General features: G+C 42.8%; 1 protein-coding gene across 2 annotated transcripts in view; it reads left to right on the top strand.

The window, feature by feature from the left end:
• Positions 1–7154: 7154 nt before the first annotated feature.
• FAM189A2 (family with sequence similarity 189 member A2) overlaps positions 7155–18870 on the top strand; it is a 74380-nt gene continuing 62664 nt past the window's right edge. For both annotated transcript variants that reach the window (XM_043487032.1, XM_043487031.1), the window contains exons 1-2: positions 7155–7691; positions 18059–18115. In XM_043487032.1, the coding sequence (XP_043342967.1) occupies positions 7281–7691; positions 18059–18115 (468 nt within the window). In that variant the 5' untranslated portion in view covers positions 7155–7280. The remainder of the gene's footprint in view (positions 7692–18058; positions 18116–18870) is intronic.

The following is an 18870-nucleotide window of genomic DNA, read 5'->3' as shown; positions in this document are numbered from 1 at the left end:
ATTATGTGCCTTCCCCCACACCCCTCCACCTCCAATGCACCACCCCCATCCTCCCACATACTGAGTCTAGATAGGAATCTAGACAAGAAATCAGGCAGTCACAATATGGTGCGAAGTAGAGAGCAAAATGAAGCACCAAGCAGGTTCACTCTACCTGTCCTCTGTAGGGGAGGTGGCCTTGTGGGGATGTCAAGGACCACTTTTTGGAGCAAAGAAGATCCAATCTGTAACCTAGGGATGAGTAGGGGTATCCTGGGAGAATGTGTATATGTAAGTTGGGCATCAAGGAGGTAGGCATAGAACAGTATTTTTGGCAGAGGGAACAGCACATTTAAATGCCCAAAAGTAAAAATGAGCCTGGGATAAAAGACTGATATATGTCAAAATGTTATTGTTGTTATTCAGTCGCTAAGTCATGTCTGACTTTTTGCAACCTCCCTAGACTGTAGTCTGCCAGGCTCCTCTGTCCATGGGATTTCCCAGGCCAAGAACACTGGAGTGGGTTGCCATTTCCTTCTCCAGGGGATTTTCTCGACCCAGAGATCTAACTTGCATCTCCTGCATTGGCAGGTGGATTCTTTATTGATGAACCACCAGGGAAACCCTATATGTCAAGATACTTATTTATATAATCAGAACAAGGTGTGCAAGCACACAGTGGAATGCACAGAACTCACATCTGTTATCAAGAGCAGCCCGTCAGATCATAAGAGGTGGGAGAGTGATTTAGTATCACACCGTTTCATGGAGAGCAACTTCTTTTTGTGCTCTGGACTGTTGAAAGACAGATAGAGACTATGAGCAAAAGAGGCTCAAAGGTGAATCATTTTTCTTTTGCTTCTTTCTCTTCCTTTCCAGCCCAGTTCAGCCAAGGAGCTACCTCACAGAGATGGATTAGAAATAATGCACGCAAACCTGGTCATAGCAGAACATGAAGACCAGTAGCTGGTGTTACGCGGAGGCTCAGAGGGAGAACCGGGTTCTCCTCTTCCTGCATCTTGAGCTCCACATTGCCCTGTTCTCAGTTCCTGTCCCAGGGACCACCTCTCATGGCAGCAGTCATGCCCTCTTCCTGCAGGGGAGACCCTATTTCTTTCTTCCTGGGTGACTAAGTGGTCTTCAGTAGGTCAGTGGCTAAGATTTTAAATCCATAGAATCTGTGCATTTCCCAAATGTATACACAGGGACATCAACAGATCAGTCCACATGGGCTGTGCTAAACCCGGGCCAAATCCCCCTCAAGCTGTCTCTTCTAGTTTGACAGGCAGGGACACCCATCCTCTGACTGTCTTTGGGGGCTCAAGGTTTTATCTTCTGTAAATAGTTGCTAGAAAGAAGAACATGTGTACACGCATACATGCACATACACACACACATACAGGTATATTGGTCTCTGAGACATAGCTTTTGAGGGCATCTCCAACTTCTGGGGAACTTTTACTAAATATAGTATGTATGGACCCTACCCAAACACACACCTTATAAATCAGTATCTTGGCAACTGGGGGCTTAGAAATTATATATATAGATACACACATATATATAAAATTATTTTTTTCTTATTGAAGTATAATTAACTTATATTAGTTTCAAATGTACAGCAGAGATTCAGTATTTTTATGCATTATGAAATGATCACCATGGTCAGTCGAGTTATCATCTGTCACCATCTGTCATCAGTTCAGTCACTCAGTCATGTCCAACTCTTTGCGACCCCATGAACTGCAGCACGCCAGGCCTCCCTGTCCATCACCAACTCCCAGAGTTCACCCAAACCCATGTCCATTGAGTTGGTGATGCCATCCAACCATCTCATCCTCTGTCATCCCCTTCTCTTCCTGCCCTCAATCTTTCCCAGCATCAGGGTCTTTTCCAATGAGTCAGTTCTTTGCATCAGGTGGCCAGAGTATTGGAGTTTCAGCTTCAACATCAGTCCTTCCAATGAATATTCAGGACTTATTTCCTTTAGGATGGACTGGTTGGATCTCCTTGCAGTCCAAGGGACTCTCAAGAGTCTTCTCCAACACCACAGTTCAAAAGCATCAATTCTTTGGCGCTCAGCTTTCTTTATAGTCCAACTCTCACATCCATACATGACCACTGGAAAGACCATAGCCTTGACTAGACGGACCTTTGTTGACAAAGTAATGTCTCTGCTTTTCAAAGGCCATAACTTTCCTTCCAAGGAGTAAGCGTCTTATTTCACCATATAAAGTTATTGCAATATTATTGACTCCATTCCCTGTGCTGTATACTATGTCCCTGTGATTTATTTATTTTGTAACTGGGAATGTGTACCTCTTAATCTCCTCACCTATTCAGAGGAGGTTGCCAGAGGGGATGGGGGTTGTGGGATGAGTGGAATAGATGAAGGAGAAGTTGTATATATTTTTAAGCTCCCTTGGTGGTCTGATAAGCACTTCAGACCAAGAGCCCCTTAGTGTAGGGTGAGAACTCTGATCATACCAGGCAAGGACAGCCTCTCTTGTTATCCTCCAGGTTTTTCCTAAACATCTTTTAGTCTTCACATTTGGCATAACTAAAAGATTTGTTCAAGAGATTTCTTCAAAAGTGCTCAAAGGTGAATTACAGCTTTAATGTCTACAGAAACTTGAACCAGGAAGCTCTGAGATTACAAGGTTTCACAACACGCACACACGCGAATATACACATACTCTCTCATAAACATATGCATATAAAAAGCACAGTTTATTACATATATATGTGTAACTTATTTCTCCTAGAAAATTATAAGCCATAAATAATTTTTAGAGCAATTGACTTGAATTGTATTTTTTGAGATTTGCATTATAAGAAGTTCTTCAGTATTTAATTTCAAAGAGAAAAGTATGGCCACAGCCCTTCTATTTAATAGATAAGTCTGTCTTGGGGCCAGTGGCATTAGAAATCCTTAACAACCAACCTGCACCATTATTTCAGAAGAGCAAGAGTACCTGGTTTGCCCAGCTATGCTCAAGTTGCTTTCTTTTCTTCCATTTTTTCCCCCCTCTCTTTCTGTTAATTAGAAAAAAATTCCACAGCTCTTTCTTTGCAAAGTAAATTTTTTAATGCAAGTTGCCACTCAATTTCCTGGACACAGTCCTTGTTCAAAATTGTACCTCAGGGAAAAACATGAGACCATGGTACTTCAGGCCTTAAAGTTTAGAATGAAGCATTTTACCTTTTGTCCTGGGTGTGCTGGGTCTGAAAGTTTAACTATTCCGCACCTTAGTTCCCCTGCTTTTCTTGGTCTCTGCTCTCATGTTGATCACCTGAGAAATCATGGTGATAGAATGGCTGAATTTCCAAATTGCAGGCCTTGGTAGCCCTCAGGCAGTTGAAGCATCACAAATTTGAACCTGAAACAGATGAAGCAATAGAGGCTAGAGAAGTTTGGAGCTGCTCAGGATCACTGTGTGGAGGAGGGACTGGAACCTGGGATGTCTGGCTCCTAATTTGGTCCCCTTCCCAGTAGAACCCAGTGGTTTCAGTCCTTCCTGTGCATAAAAATCACCTGGCAGCAGTGCCTGGCTGGGGGCCCGCAAAACCTCTCCCTCCAACATATTTACATCTAAGTTTGCATTCAAGCCAAATCCCTTCCAACTGTTAAGCTACTTCTAGTCCCCTCCCATATAAAAATGCCCATGTAAACATTCTTGAGTCTGACTACTACCATTGTTACCAATTCATGTTTTTGTTTTTAATTTGTTAAAATGCAATTTGCCAGTTCTCTCCAGATTGTCAGGTTCTGTGAGTGTAAAGGAAGCCCATGAACCTGCATTTCAACTTACTTTTCAAGTGGTTCCGTAGTCCATGGACCAAACTTAGCAAAACTGCTCCAGAGACACCAAATTAAAGGAGGACTTCTGGATTCCACTCTGCCTTCTTCAGAGAAGCCTTTCTCTTGGTAAAAGGTAAGTACTGGAGGCAGGCTGCCAGGGAACATGTTTCTCCTAGCACTCTAATTAGCTGACAGGTTGGGGCTTCTGAGAAATGGTGGGAAGCACTGGGGAGTTTGTATAAAGGTGTCCAGTGTAACCTGAGTGAAATAATTTGAATTCCTAGGCAGAAAAGGCTTTGAGTGTGGGAAGCAGAAAATGAGGTATGTGGAAGGGAGGAGTTGATGTAAATTTCTCCTTGTAATTTGGCTGTGATATTGAGGAAAGCTGGCAGCTGGGTTCCACCCAACAATACACTACAACCACTGTTTCCTTGCATTTTTGCCCATGTTAACGAAATGCCTGGTCACATTTTCCACATGTTTGTCTTTATTTTAATTATTCTTCATATGTCTTAGTAAGGGCTTTATTAAGAGATAATGATAGATTCACCTGTAATATTTATTGAGATACAGTTCCCCCACTTAGTGTTCGATTCATTGGTTTTTAGTATACTCACAAGGTTGTGCAATCATCACAATAGAATTCAAAAGATTTTTTCACTTCAAAAAGTCACCTGACCTTTTAGCTATAAACCCCCATTCAATCTTCTAACCACTCCCCCCATTCCAATTCCTAAGCAGTCATTAATCTACTTTCTGCCTCTATGGATTTGTCTGCTGTTGAGATTTCATATGAATGGAATCACATAATATATGATCTTGTGGGACTATCTTCTTTCACTTAGCGTGATGTTTTGAAGGTTCGTTCATGTTGTAGCATGAACCAATACCTCACCACTTTATATTGTTGAAAATATCCCACTGTATGGCTCTCCTGCATTTTGTTTGTCTATTTATCCATAATACCACATTTCATTTACCCATTCACCCACACTTGGGTTGCTCCTACCTTTTGGGCTATTGAGAATAATGCTATTTGTGTATAAACTTTTATGTGGACATATGTTTTCACTTCTTTTGGGTATATACCGAGGAATGGAATTATTGGGTCAAATGATAATTCTTTAACTTTCGAGGAATTGCCTGACTGTTTTCCAAAATCCTCACTTAATTTCTTTTAAGCCAACATGAAGTCAGTGACTCTGAATCATCCTTTAAGAATTTAGTAACATATAACTCAGCCTGATCAGGTATAACTTAGGACTTACTATAACCAATTGTTTGGGGGGGGATGCAAAGAATCAATCTTGCATCAAATACCCAAGAGTGCTATTTGGCATAATCTTCAAAGTTGGAGCAAAGTTTCATGGATTTGGGTTGATGGAAAAGAATCTTACAGCTATAAATATGGCCAATAACAACAACATAAAAGAAAATTGCTGTGCAACAACTCTTAATTAGCAGCTTAGGAAAAGGTTTAGTGGCCTAAAAAAATACGTGAAGCTATTGGATAAAACTATCTATGGATTTTAGTTACCTTTGCTGTCATCTGTTTCTATATAGGGAAACAGACAAAAAATTAAGGGTAAAGTACATAGAAAGATTTGAAAATATTTAAATATAAAAAACAGAGCACTGCACAAAGTACAACTCCATGAATTTTCTCAGAATGAGTCTCACCCACGGAACTGGCATCCACACCGAGAAACAGACCGTTACCAGCTCTCCTGGAGCTCTCCCTTTCCAGCCATTAAACATCCAAAGGAAAGGAGGATATCTGATTTCTAGCACCAACCTACACAGACCCAAAGAATACATTTTTGACAGTATGTTTCGGGTGTCAGAGACTGACCTGCAGAATAAACTTATTAGCTGACAGAGTTTCTCAAGACTCAATTAGACTTTTTTACATTACACAATGTAGTAGAATGTTAAAAATTGAATACCTTTAAGCTGTGCATAAATTAAAATGTATAATCTGGCACATGAGAAACTTTCAATTTAACATTACCTGCAATTTAAGAGTATGTACTGTAAGATGTTTTAAAGTGCATGAACTCACACACTTCAAACGTTTATTTTAAAAGACAACTCCTTTTTTTCTTTCCAGGATTTGAAGTTTATTTCTAAGAGGAGTTTGTAAAAGAAGTCCTTGAGACTATTAATCACAGGTGCTTTAATAATTCAAAAAGTGTACATGTAAACACACATGCACATTGGCAGTGTATTACATTGTGAGTTGCAGTAAGTAATGAACAAAATAAATACAGCCTTTGTAAGCAGAGCATAAAAACGGATACACGTTTCCTTTGGTTTAGTGGGCAGGAGGATATAAAATACCCTCCCCTTACTTATTACTCACCTAATACTGAGACTGACTTTCTGCAGAGTGACAGTGCTCTGGTTCTTAACCTGGAAAAAATCTATTATAATCATTTTATGTATAAGAAGACTTTCAACACATAAGAATTCCTACCATTAGGAAATAAAATTTTACAAAGGCGAATTATTTCTTTTTAAGTTCTAAATATATTTTATAAATTACCAAAAACAGATTAGAATTTTATGAGGCCGTTTCTTTGAAAGTCTGGGACTCTATGTTCTACCAGATGATGCCGAATACAGCTCAGGAGTCAAGGTGAGACGGCCACAGAGTGTATGTAACCCTTGCCAACGCTCCAGGCCGTTGGTTCTCTTTCTGGATGCCGGGATACTTCCAAGGAAACTTTGGCTTCCTGCCCACTCCTACGCTGGTGCCAGGAAAGCGCCCTTACCCCTGTTTCCCCACCTCCCAACTTCCCCGGCGGAGGGGCTGCAGAGCAGTCAGCGCCGGGAAGCCCCATGCGAACGGTGACTCTGCTCTGCGTCGTCCTTTCCCGAAACCCTGAGGCTTAGACTTTTCCCACCAAGTCACCCACCGCTCTCTTCCTGCCATCCTTCCTCTAGGCGGGGGAAAAGTTTAAAGCCGGGCTCCCTTCGTATGAAAGGTCCCCAGAGTCGCGCTCGGGGCTGGACCGGAAGGGGGCGAGGGTCCCCAGCGCTCCTGCGGCGCTCCTGCCCCCAGCTTGGCGGGCTGTCGGTCCCTCCGCGCCCAGACCGCAGTTCCCTCCTAACCCGAGGGAACCTGTTGTAAAATTGGGGCAGGGCACCCCTCCTGGAGCCCCAGGAGAGAGCGCCGCTTTGGCGGGGCCCCAAAGGGTGCAGGCGCTGCGCGGCGGGACCTCAGGGCGTGCGTGGTGTGGAGGGCAGGCTGTGGGAGTGGGGCGCGCCCCGGAGGCCGGAGGCCGGAGGCGGACCCGCCGGCTGGCAGGTGGGTGCGGCCGGCGGGAGCCGGGGCGGCGGCGGCGGCGGCGGCTGAGGCAGCAAGTGGTTGGGCCGTGCGCATTTTCTTCCCGCCCCCTCCGCGTCGGAGCCCGCCCGCGTGCTCAGAGCGCGGCGCCGGCGGCTCCGCTCCGCGCCCTCTCCCCGCTGCCAACGGCCGCTGCTTCCCCGCTTGTCCATGTCCCTGCCCGTGGTGCTCCCGGGCTCCTGCTGCCCGGTGGCCGGGCTCTCCGGCGGGCCGCAGGCCGGGGGCCCGGGCGCCGCGGCCGCCGCCGCCCAGGAGCCGCCGCTGCCCCCACTCCGGCCGCGCTGGCCCCGAGCTGCGCTGCAGCCCCCGGCGCGGCCTCGCTGCGGGGCCGCCGCCGCCGGGGTGCTGGCCGCGCCGCCTGCGTTCTCCTCCCGCCGGGCCGCCGCCGCCGCCGCGGCCGGGGCTCCGGGCTCCGCGCTGCTGCCCGCTCGCCTGCTGTTGTCGCTCGGTCTGCTGCAGCTGATCCTGGGCTGCTGCATGGTGGCACTCAGCTTCGGGGCGCTGTCGCTGAGCAGCTCCCCGCAGGTGAAGAACTCGTGCCCGTTCTGGGCCGGCTCCTCGGTGAGTGCCGCGCGCGCGTCCCGCTCACCGGGGGGAGCAGGGGTCTTCGGCCGGTTCCCTCCACCGCCTCGTGATTGATCGCCCCAGGGCTGCACTTGGGGAGGAGAACCTCTCAGACCGGTTGAAGTTTTTGGGCCGTTGAGGCTGAAAACAAAAAAAGACGTAAAGAGAGTGTGGAGTTCCATGGTGAATTGGGTTGCACCTGGACGGTGTCTATTACATGTAGACTAAAGGGTTTTGTTATTCCTGTCAAACTAGTGGGATAAACTTGATTTCCAGCCCTTGGCGAGATTGGAAGGGTGGGGGTCGGTGGCAAAAAACAAAAAAAGCGGGAAGAAAATGAGTAACTTCTTTCAGCCATCGAGTGTTTACTTCTCGGACAGCGTCCGCACCGGGAGGGCAAGGCTCTCGATCTGTTTTGTTCACCAATTTATCAGCAGTGCCAGGCACACAGTAGGGGTACTTGTGGGATGGATGAAGTGACAGGTTGGGGCACGTCACTTGTTTTATTCTGCACTGAGGCAAACGTGAACATGAAGTATCTGGTGTAAAGTAACTCCGCTGTGTTTGGGGACGAGTTCAAGAGGTAATAACAGTGTGTGTTACCTCGCTGGGTACTTGGTCGTTAAAGGAGGGCCCTAGGCCCGCACCGGGCTCCTGGAGCCACACAAATCGCTAGGCAGAATTTAATTCTTGAGAACACGAAGCCATCATGTGGATGAGCTTGGAGATGTCTACCTGTCTTAGCGCCTGGCCCTAGGGGACTGGCGCCTCCAACAGAGAAGGCTGATGTGGGGCTAAAGTCTGCTGCCCTCGAGCATCCCTTCCTCTTAAAGATTTCACAGCTTCCAAGGCAGCGAGTGTCTTGAGATTTGTTGGGGATTGAGAAACTTGGAAACAGGTCTTCATGGTGAAGTGATTGTGGAAGATGAATATGTAATGCAAACAGCCTTTCTCTAAATTAAATCTAAAAGCCTGGCAATGCCTATAGTTCTTATTGGGATCTGTAATGAATGTAGGATACCTTAAAAACATTAGGTGGTTCTTGCAAGTCCGCACAAGCCCACTTTCAAGACCAATTTTAAGAATATCGTGGTGGCTGTTGCTCACTCCTGTCCGACGGTTTGCAACCCCATGGACTATAGCCCACCAGGTTCCTGTGTCCTTGGGATTTCCTAAGCAAGAATACTGGAGTGGGTTGCCATTTCCTCCTCCAGGGAATCTTCCCCACCCAGGGATCCAGTCAGGGTCTCCTGCATTCTCCTGCATTTGCAGGTGGATTATTTATCAAGGAGCCACATGGGAACCAAAGAATTTTAAGATTATAGGGAGAACGAATTGAACCCAAAGCAATTGTTTGAAAGAACTGTAAGAACATGAGGTATGTAGAGCCTGGCCTGATGTTTTTATACTTAAACTGATGCCAGTTTGTTCTTTTGAAATATTTTGATGCCGGATGATTTTCTTGTGGTACGGCCTGTGCTATGGTGGGTGGAATTCACAATCTGTGCAACATATAATAAAGAAATCTCCCCTCCTAGCCCTGCCCTTGGGCTCTCCCACAGGCTTCTGGGAGTTCTTTAAAACTTCACGAGGAGGAATATTCTCAATAGGGTAGGTAGGGGTTGGATCTGTCTTGCTCGTTAGTCCACTTGTCAGCCTAAATTCAGCCAAATGATGGGTACATTTAATTTCTCTAAATACCCTGGGCCAGAAGTGACTCTTGCATACATTTTAGGGATTTGCTCTTTGTAAAATCATAATCTCTTGTCTTGTCAAAGATAGCTAGTTTAGGATTATTGAAAACTATTTTTTCTCTCCTAAAATTAAACCCCTAAATCAGTGTACTATTGTGAATTATATCAGAGGTAAATGCATTTTAGATGTCAGTTGAGCCGTGGTTAGATTTGATGAACTAACCATTCCAGTATTCTTGTCCGGAGAATATCATGGACAGAGGAATCTGGTGGGCTACAGTCCATAGGGCTGCAAAGAGTCGGACACTACTGAAGCAACTTAGCACACACGCACACATCAGATGGTAAAGGCTACTAGTTTGGGCCTGCTGGCTGGGCAGGTTCTTGTCCCCAGGACCCAGCAAACCAGAGCAGGGAAAGAATCAGTGATTTGGAATTAAGTCTTTTCTATAGGGTCCTTTTTCCACCCTGTGCTCCCCAACTCTATATGAAACTTGCAGCTGTTATTTTTTGTGGCCTCGTTCTGAGGTTGTCTTCAGAATTTGCGGTGACAATGGAACTGACAGATACTGCATGTCTAGAACAACTGAATAGGATTTGAGAATGGCCTTAACTCTCTTGCTGTTGCAGGACAAGAGTCTCAGCAGTAGCATACCTTTTGAATTTATGTGTGTGAGAGGTGTTTGTTTGTTTTTTTAAACTCTTCTTTATGGAAAAATTTAAATTTATTCAAAAACTGCACAGTGAATTTTCATATACCCCTAACCCAGTTGTTGCACACTGGGCTGTTTTATCTATACCTCTTCCTGGTTCTGTTGCTGGCTCTATGCGTCCTCCTCTTCCCCCTGCACCGGGTGGCTTGTGGGATCTCAGTTGCCCAACCAGAGATTGAACCCAGGACCTTGGTAGGGAAAGTGTGGAGTCCTAACCACTGGACCACCAGGGAGTTCCCTCTGTGTTCTGTTAACTCCAGAAGAATGGGCTTTCCAAGCAGGGTAGAAATTAGTTTCAGCATGCTCTCTAGTCCATTTGTCAGATTCATTTCCCGTGTTATTGTGAAATAAACCTCAGCTATCACATCATTTTATCTGTATTTCAATACATCTGTATTTTTAAAAAGAAAATCTAAATGGACTAGAGAGATAGCTCTAGTAACCAGGAAGTCTTAAGAACCTCACTCCACTTTACTATTTTATTGTGAAAATTTTAAATTTCAACTCACATCCAAAGAATAGTACAATGACCACCCTCCACCAGTGACCCATTACCTAACTTTAGTAGTTATCAACACTTACACGATCACTGTATACTCAGACTCATTCCCCCTTTGTAACACCCACTGAATTATTTTAAGGCAAATCTCCATCATTGTGATTTCAACATTAAATATTTCACAATGTATTTCTAAAAGAAAGAGACTTAATAGTTAACAGGAAGGGGCTTGATAGCACATTGTGACTAATTTAACTACAGCTAAAGTTTTTATGAAAACTTAAAAAAATTATGACTTGAAGGCTGCAGAATTTTTTTTAATGAACACTTTTGTTGAGATATAATTCACATTCCATTTAAATCTACTTTAATCACCCATTTAAAGTGTGCAATTCAATGACTTTTATTAAATTACAGTTTTGCAGCCACCCCCACTATCAATTTTAGAACGTTTTCATCACTTCCCAAAAGAAACCCTGTACCTATTAGCAGTCACACCCCATTTCTTCCTTACTTGCTTATCAGCAAGCAACTACTTACTTTCTGTCTCTATGGATTTGTTATTCTGGACCTTTCATATAAATGGAATCATTTGTGACTGGCTTCTTTCACTTGGTATAACATTTTCAAGGTTCATCCATGTTGTGGCATGTATCAGTACTTCATTCCTGTTTGTAACCAAAGGAGAATCCATTGTGTGGCTCTAATGTTTTATTTATCACTCAGAATTTTGACTGGCATACGAAAGTAGGTAGTTGAGTGGCTGTGCCAACTTAAGTCTAAGGTTACTTCACACCCACGTAAGAACACAGTAGAAAGATATCCTCATATTTCAAGTTTTGAATAACTATTATATGCCTGAGTCTGCTATAGCAACTAAATCAGATCTTTTGGCTTCAATAAAAGTTTTGCTCATATATTTGATACAAAATTAAGAGACAAGTGTATTCATCTGAGGCTTCTCTGGTGGCTTTCCCGTTGGCTCAGATGGTGAAGAATCTGCCTGCAATGCAGGAGACCTGGGTTCAATCCCTGGGTCAGGAAGATCCCCTGGAGAAGGAAAAGGCAACCTACTCCACTGTTATTGCCTGGAGAATCCCATGGACAGAGGTCTGTGTTCCATGGGATTGCAAAGAGTTGGACATGACTGAGGGACTAAACAACAACAGCAACATATTCATTTGTAAGGACCATTTTGTTAAACACACTGTAGTTCAAGAATATTTTTCCATGTATACCCCTGTAAGTAGTGTCACCTTGAGCCTGAGATTTGGAGGCTTCCTTCAGTTGTCTGAACCTTGAAGGCGTATTTTACCTGTTGTAATATATGTTTGAGAGTTAGCAAGTCCTATAAAGACTCTCTCCCCATACTTTACATTCTTAACTTTCAGCAACTTGAAGGGAGTGTTTTTATTTATTTATTTATTTTTTGAAGGGAGTGTTTTTAATGTGCTTATTATTTTGGGGCACTCGATGATCATCTGTTTTCTTGCTGGTGTCCTTGACTAATGACTCAATCTATTATTATTCCCGAAGTTCGTGAAGCTAAGAGATTAGACACTTTAAAAATATACTGAAGTTTGACCCAGGTGGGTGGCATAGGGAGGATTTGAATGTCCGTGTTCAGTCCGTGCTGTCCTGGCTCCCGATTTGGAGGCATAGTGAGTTAATATTACTTAGATCCCACTGGGATTACAGAGACCAGCCTACCACACTTTTAGATTAATGAAAGAGTAGAGAGAATTGCATTGTTTTCTGTCTCCCTCAAAAACCAAAATTCCTGACCCTTATGACATGTATGATCCTTGGGAGATATTTCAGGCAAGTGGTAGAGAATTAGTTACTATTTTTTGTTCTTCTCTGGGGACCTTAATGGCATTTATCATCATTCATGTATCTGTGTTGAAGTCACTGACCTGAACTCATGGTCACCCCTCCCTTGATTCTGTGATTCTTTGGCAAGATTCCAGTTCCTTATAAAGACACAGACATTGGTGAACCTTAAGGTTAATCTTAAAACAGTTTTACAGTGACAAAATGTAAAAAATGAATGGTTCAAAGGGGAAACTAACACAAAAATTCTTAAATCTCTACCAGTCAGACAATAGTAAATACATTTTTTCTATCATGGTCATCAAGTACTACTTTAATATTGCAGCAGTTTTTTAAAGTATAACCTTTGAGATGAATTTCATTTTCTTTGGTCCTTTGTTTTATACAACAGGAGAGTCATAAGTTCTTGAGCAAATGTTCAGCCTCTCAGCCTCAGTTACTCATCTATAAAAATGAGTGAGATGATTCTTGCCTCAGAGTTGATTTTGTTGAAGTATAATTAGAGAACATTTAGGAAAATGCTTTGTTACTGAGCACTAGCACCAGGCCTGGTACATACTAGAACTTCTGTCAATGTTTTTTAAACATAAAGACAATATTTAATTAAGGTAAGGTGAACAGACTAGTTAGTTTTTGTGTTTTGTTCTGTGGGATATTGTGGTAACCAACAAGCATACACAAGAAATACCCAGTTGTCCACTTTGTCAGATCTTTTACTGAGGTACCCTGGGCAGATAAAGAATGATACATTCACATATACATTAAAAAAAATTCCCAGTGTAAAAGCTATAGGGCAAGATAGGTTAAGAGGTGTGAATATTGTGTGTTTTTTTACAAGGTAAATATGGGATGTCTGTAACATGACTCTTTTTAACTCTGTATTTAGATACAGCAACTTTTGATGAACAATTCAGAATTCAGAACATTTTTGCACTACAGCATGTTAATGGATTCCTGGAGGAGGAAATGGCAACCCACTCCAGTATTCTTGCCAGGTAATTCCATGGACAGAAGAGCCTGGTGGGCTATAGTCCGTGGGGTTGTAAAGACGTGACTGAAGTGACTGAGTATGTACACATGTGTTAATGGATTAACACAGAAGAATAGGGAAGTAGAATTATTAATATATGCTTTTGACTTTAATGGTTTGATTTTTAAGCTGAAAAGTTCAGGCACATTCACAATATATGGTGGGTAACAATGATTCTTGCCTGGAGTATCTCACTATCCTTCTTTGCAATATTAAAAAAAAGAAAGGCCTCGCTTTTCCCTATAAGCTACAAGGAATGGGTTTCAAGTGAGTGAAACCAGAATTGTAATAAATCTCATTATAATACTATAGAGATACTTTGATATTAGAAAATAGGTTCTTATCTGTTTATTCAGAGCATGTTGTATCTTGCACTGGGCAGAAAGAATGCTAATTGAGTTGCTTCTTACTGTTGCTCTACTCTTAAGAAGCACAAGAGTGAAAAATGTGTTTAGGCTTACACAGTCATCTTTGAGCAAGTTGATCTCCTGTTTTTGACCTTCATTCATTCATTTATTCTTTATCCACTCATTCACTCATTGACTCCTGCCATAACTAACTGAGTGCCCCTCGGAGCCTTTAGTGATACTTGAGTGAATATTCAGAGATCCAAGTCCTCAGGAGATTGCAAGTGAGTATAAAACACAATTGAACAAATAATAGCATTATGGTGTAATGAAAGGCCAGTGTTAGGGGCCTTCTTGAGTCCCTTCTGATGCGGCTCCAGCTGCTGCTGCCGCCACTGAGGAGAGTGGAGGCCTTGAATACACTGCATCTTCCTTTTCACGTCCCCATCCCCTCTCCCCAGTCATGAATTCCACCCCTTTCCCCAAAATGTGAACCTCCATTCCTTAAGTCTTGAGTTCTTAAAGTATTCATCCCCAGCTGCAACACTTTTGTTCAATATTCCAGGGGCTTCTACCTGTCCAGTCCTCCTTCCTCTGCTTCCCCTTCTCCATCTCACCAGTCACAGAGTTCCTCTAGTGTGTTAGGGCTTACTTAAGTTTAAAGAAAGGGGGAAACTGAGTAGAAGCTGGTGTGAGACTTTGTGGCAGGGTTCAGGACTGAACAACTCCCCACCTGTGACTGGAATATAGTTTCCTGAAGCATCCATAAAAAGTGTTGTTTGCAAAAATCCTCCTGAAATTTAAAATGGGTGTGTGCTAAATCTGCAGAACAATTCAAATGGAAATGATATCTTTAAGTATTTTGTCTTCCAACTCATGAATGTGATATAGGTCTTGATTTGCTTGGATCTTTATTTAATATTGTTCAATAAGGTTTTATTTCTTCCTACTGAGGTCTTACGTTTCTTTGACATACATATTTTGAGATTGTTGATATTTCTTATTTGTCAAGTACTTTTTGTACTTTTTTTAACAATTATGTTTTAAATTTAGTTTGCTTATATATGCTAAGTCTCCCTAAAAGGAAAAAAGAAAGAAAGCTCAGTTCTTTTGTCCCAGAGACCCTTCATTTGAAATTGTATCTATCACGATCTATCAAAATATTTTATTTATTCATGTATTTATTTATACACATACGCTCCTTTCAACTTTAGCAATACTACTCCTGGGACTTTCAGTTCAGTTCAGTCACTCAGTCATGTCCGACTCTTTGTGACCCCATGAATCGCAGCACGCCAGGCCTCCCTGTCCATCACCAACTTCCGGAGTTTACTCAAACTCATGTCCATCGAGTCGGAGATGCCATCCAGCCATCTCATCCTCTGTCGTCCCGTTCTCCTCCTGCCCCCAATCCCTCCCAGCATCTTCAGTCAACCAGAAATAAAAAGCACTTGTTTGTAAGGATATATGTCCATGATGTTTACTACAACATTGTTTCTCTTTTTTTTTTTGGCAACATTGTTAGTGAGGGCAATAAATTGAAAAAAGAGTAAATACCCATGAATATGCAGATGATTGAATACATTAGGTGCTGGCTAGACAAAGGAATATTATGTAGCCATTAAATGGAAATGAATGACAGCTAGTCCAGTAAGCATGAAGTAATTTCCAATGAAGTATTGTTGAGAGAGAAAAAGAAGAGGAGGAGGAGGAGGAAGAGTGTGTTTTATGATTTTTTTGGTAAGAATCACACCCCTGTGCATGTGTGTGTATACTTAAAATCCACATAAGGAACCTGAACCGCAAGGCCTCATGGATTTCAAGTTCCAGGTTGTAAGTAGAAGCAACCCAGGCCCACTAGACCAGCAGTCCCCAACGATTTGGGCACCAGGAGCTGGTTTTGTGGAAGATAGTTTTTCCCGCAGATGGGGAGGGGATGATTTCAGAATGACTGATGCTCTTTACGTTTATTATGCCTCCCCTGATCTAACAGGAGGCAGAGCTCTGGCGGTAATGCAGGCAGTGGGGGGTGGCTGTAAATACAGATGAAGCTTCGTTCACTGGTCCGCCGTTTACCTCCTGCTGTGTGTCCCGGTTCCTAACAGGCCACAGACCAGTACTCACCCAGGGGTTGGGGACCCCTGGTCTAGATGAGCCCCACCAAGTATGTTTCCTGGAAGAAATCATTTAAAGGAAGGAAATATCCTATTGAATTTAAGATGATGAATGTATATAGTGCACAAAACAGGCTGCTGAGAGTATGTTTAAACATAGATATATACAAAGAAGCGGTCCCCTGTCCGCCCATATGTATTTCTTGTCCTCGATATAAGTGGGTAGACTTGTCCTCTGCTGGTTTGTTGTGAAATGCTTGCCCTCAGTCAATAAATGGAGAATTGAGAGTATTGCAGGCAGGCCTGTGAGCTTTGGATTTCAAGTAGCACTGTGATCCTTTGAGTTAAATAAAAAGTTCTTGTGAAATAGTGCATTTGAGTGATTTTGGTAAAAAGTGCACTTGAAAGAAAATCCTCATAACTGCCTTCAGGAGATTCACTTTACTGCAAACACAAAGATAACTGTGTTCCGATGGTATCAGACTGTCCCTGGGCTGAATAATTACTTTGCTCATCCTTTCTGACCTGCTTATGAACTGTGTTATTCAAAGGGCTGATGGTGGCTTCCATGTTATGTTTTGGCAAAATGCTAGTTCTTCTTTACTGAGGATGTTTAGGTTGTTTACTGACATATCATTCTGCAATATGAGATATTTCTCACTGTATTCCCTCCCCCTTTGTGGAATAAGTGTTCAAGAACATTTTCAACTTGCCAGTCATGTGACAAGCGCTATGCTAGGAGCTGGGGATTCAGAGAGACAAGACAGGAGTTCACAGTCAGTGGGCAAGACAAAAATGATATGATATTTTGGGGGGAGAAAAATTATGTGTAGAGGGCTTCTAGGAGGGTGGGGTGTTGAAATTAATAAGGCTGAACAGAGAAGGTGACTGTGAGTTGAGGCATTGCAGAATGCATAGGAGTTCTCAGGCAGGAGAGTGTAGGGGAGTTGAGAGGAGAGATTTCAGTGGCAAAGAGAAGCACAAAGTCCTAGAATGTCTAGAGCCTGGCCAGTCTGAGGAAAGACAGATATGCCTGGAAGGAGGGTGTGTGGTGGGTGGAGCAGGGATATGTGGAAACCAGGCTTGAGAAGTAGGCGGGGGAAGATCCTGAAAGGCCTTGTTTACCATTTTGAGGAATTGACTTGCCCCATGAAGGATGGGGCTTCCCAGCTGGCACTAGTGGTAAAGAACCCACCTGCCAAGGCAGGAGACTTAAGAGACGTGGGTTCTATCCCTGAGTTGGGAAGATCCTCGGAGAAGGAAATGGCAACCTGCTCCAGTATTCTTGCCTGGAGAATCCCATGGACAGAGGAGCCTGGAGGGCTGTGGTCCCTAAGGTTGCAAAGAGTCAGAAACAACTGAAGCGACTTAGCACGCATGCATGAAGGATGGGTACCTACCTAATGAAGGGAGGGTTGTGGCCAGGCATTCTTCTTCTTCTTCTTCTTTTTTTAAAAACAAAAACGACTTGTATTTCTTTACTTATGGCTGCACTGGGTCTTGTTGCTGCACTTGGACTTTCTCTAGTTGTGGCGAACAGGGCCTATTCTGTAGTTGAGGTCTGCAGGCTTCTCATTGTAGAGGCTTTTCTTATGGAGCGTGGGTTCCAGGTGAGCGGGCTTCAGCAGTTGCGGCTCACTGGCTCTAGAGCCCAGGCTCAGTAGCTGTGTTGCATGGGCTTAGTTGTTCCATGGCATGTAGGATCTTCCAGGAATTGGACCCCTGCCCCCTGCATTGACAGGCAGATTCTTTACCCTTGAGCCACCAGGGAAGCCCCAGACGTTCTTCTTATGAGGCTGACTCTGGCTACAGATTAGGTGCTACTGGGGGCCGGAAGCCTGGATGGGAAATACTGATTCCTTCATTTATTAGAAGGTAGGCTCCGTTCTGTTTGTGTGTTCTTAACTGACCTTAAGAAAAAACATAGAGTCAGTGAAAACATTTTAGGACCATGGACATCAAAGATAGTCCAAGATGGTCTACCAGGGCCCATGTAATCAATAGGAATATTAAATGTTTGAGGTAGAAGCCTTTGAAGTTTCATGTATTTTTAAAAATATATACTTTAGAGATTGGGTATTAGTTATTGGAACTGACCCCTTTTCTAGATTTCTGATACTGTTTATCCTTGTAGGTGATACTCTCTGGAATCATAGGATTAACAACATGGAAGCGACCTATGATACTCCTGGTATGTACTGATCTTATAAATTTTTACCCTTTGTAAAATGTGTTGTTTATGAAGTGTATAGAGGCAAATTGTTGAAATGCTAAAGCTTTCTTGTTCCTTAAAAAAAAGAAGTTAACAATGGACACTATTATCCAGATGTTCTCATAATAGTAAAGTGAGATGATAATTTTGCTATACGTGTGTTTCAAGTTCCAGGATTAGCTCTGTTGTAAAGATATAACAAACACAAAGCAAAGCAAAACTAAACGGCTTACTCTGAACATTCTGATCATACACAGAAGTGGAGGGAATGATATAATGGACTCCCTGTACCGGTCATTCAACTTCAACAATTATCAACTCTTAGCCAGTCTTGAGGAGGTTCTCCACATTCTTTTTCTTTCTCATTCTTTTAAAGGAAATCTCAGCTTCAATCATGAATATATTATTTTTTATTGTTATAATGTTTTGGTTGGATAATCTCAGAAATTCCCTATATTCTCTCTTTATCACATTTATTATATTTTATCACATATATTTTCATGGCAGTAGAGGCATATATTATTGACTTTGTCCTTTTTTAAGGTATTGAGATAAAACTCACGTAGTATAAAATGCACCATTTTAAAGTGTACAATTCATCCTTTGTTTTTATTTGCTGTGTCCTTTTGATTCAGTAAATGCTATAAAAAATAGACAAATGTGCAGAGAGGCTAACGTACAAGGATGAGGTAGAGGATCTAGGCAATTTGATATGAAGTATAATTAAAAATTAT

This window comes from Cervus canadensis, chromosome 14 (assembly GCF_019320065.1).
Source record: "Cervus canadensis isolate Bull #8, Minnesota chromosome 14, ASM1932006v1, whole genome shotgun sequence".
In the NCBI taxonomy this organism is placed as follows: domain Eukaryota; kingdom Metazoa; phylum Chordata; class Mammalia; order Artiodactyla; family Cervidae; genus Cervus; species Cervus canadensis.
This window is presented reverse-complemented; position numbering and strand designations above follow the sequence as displayed.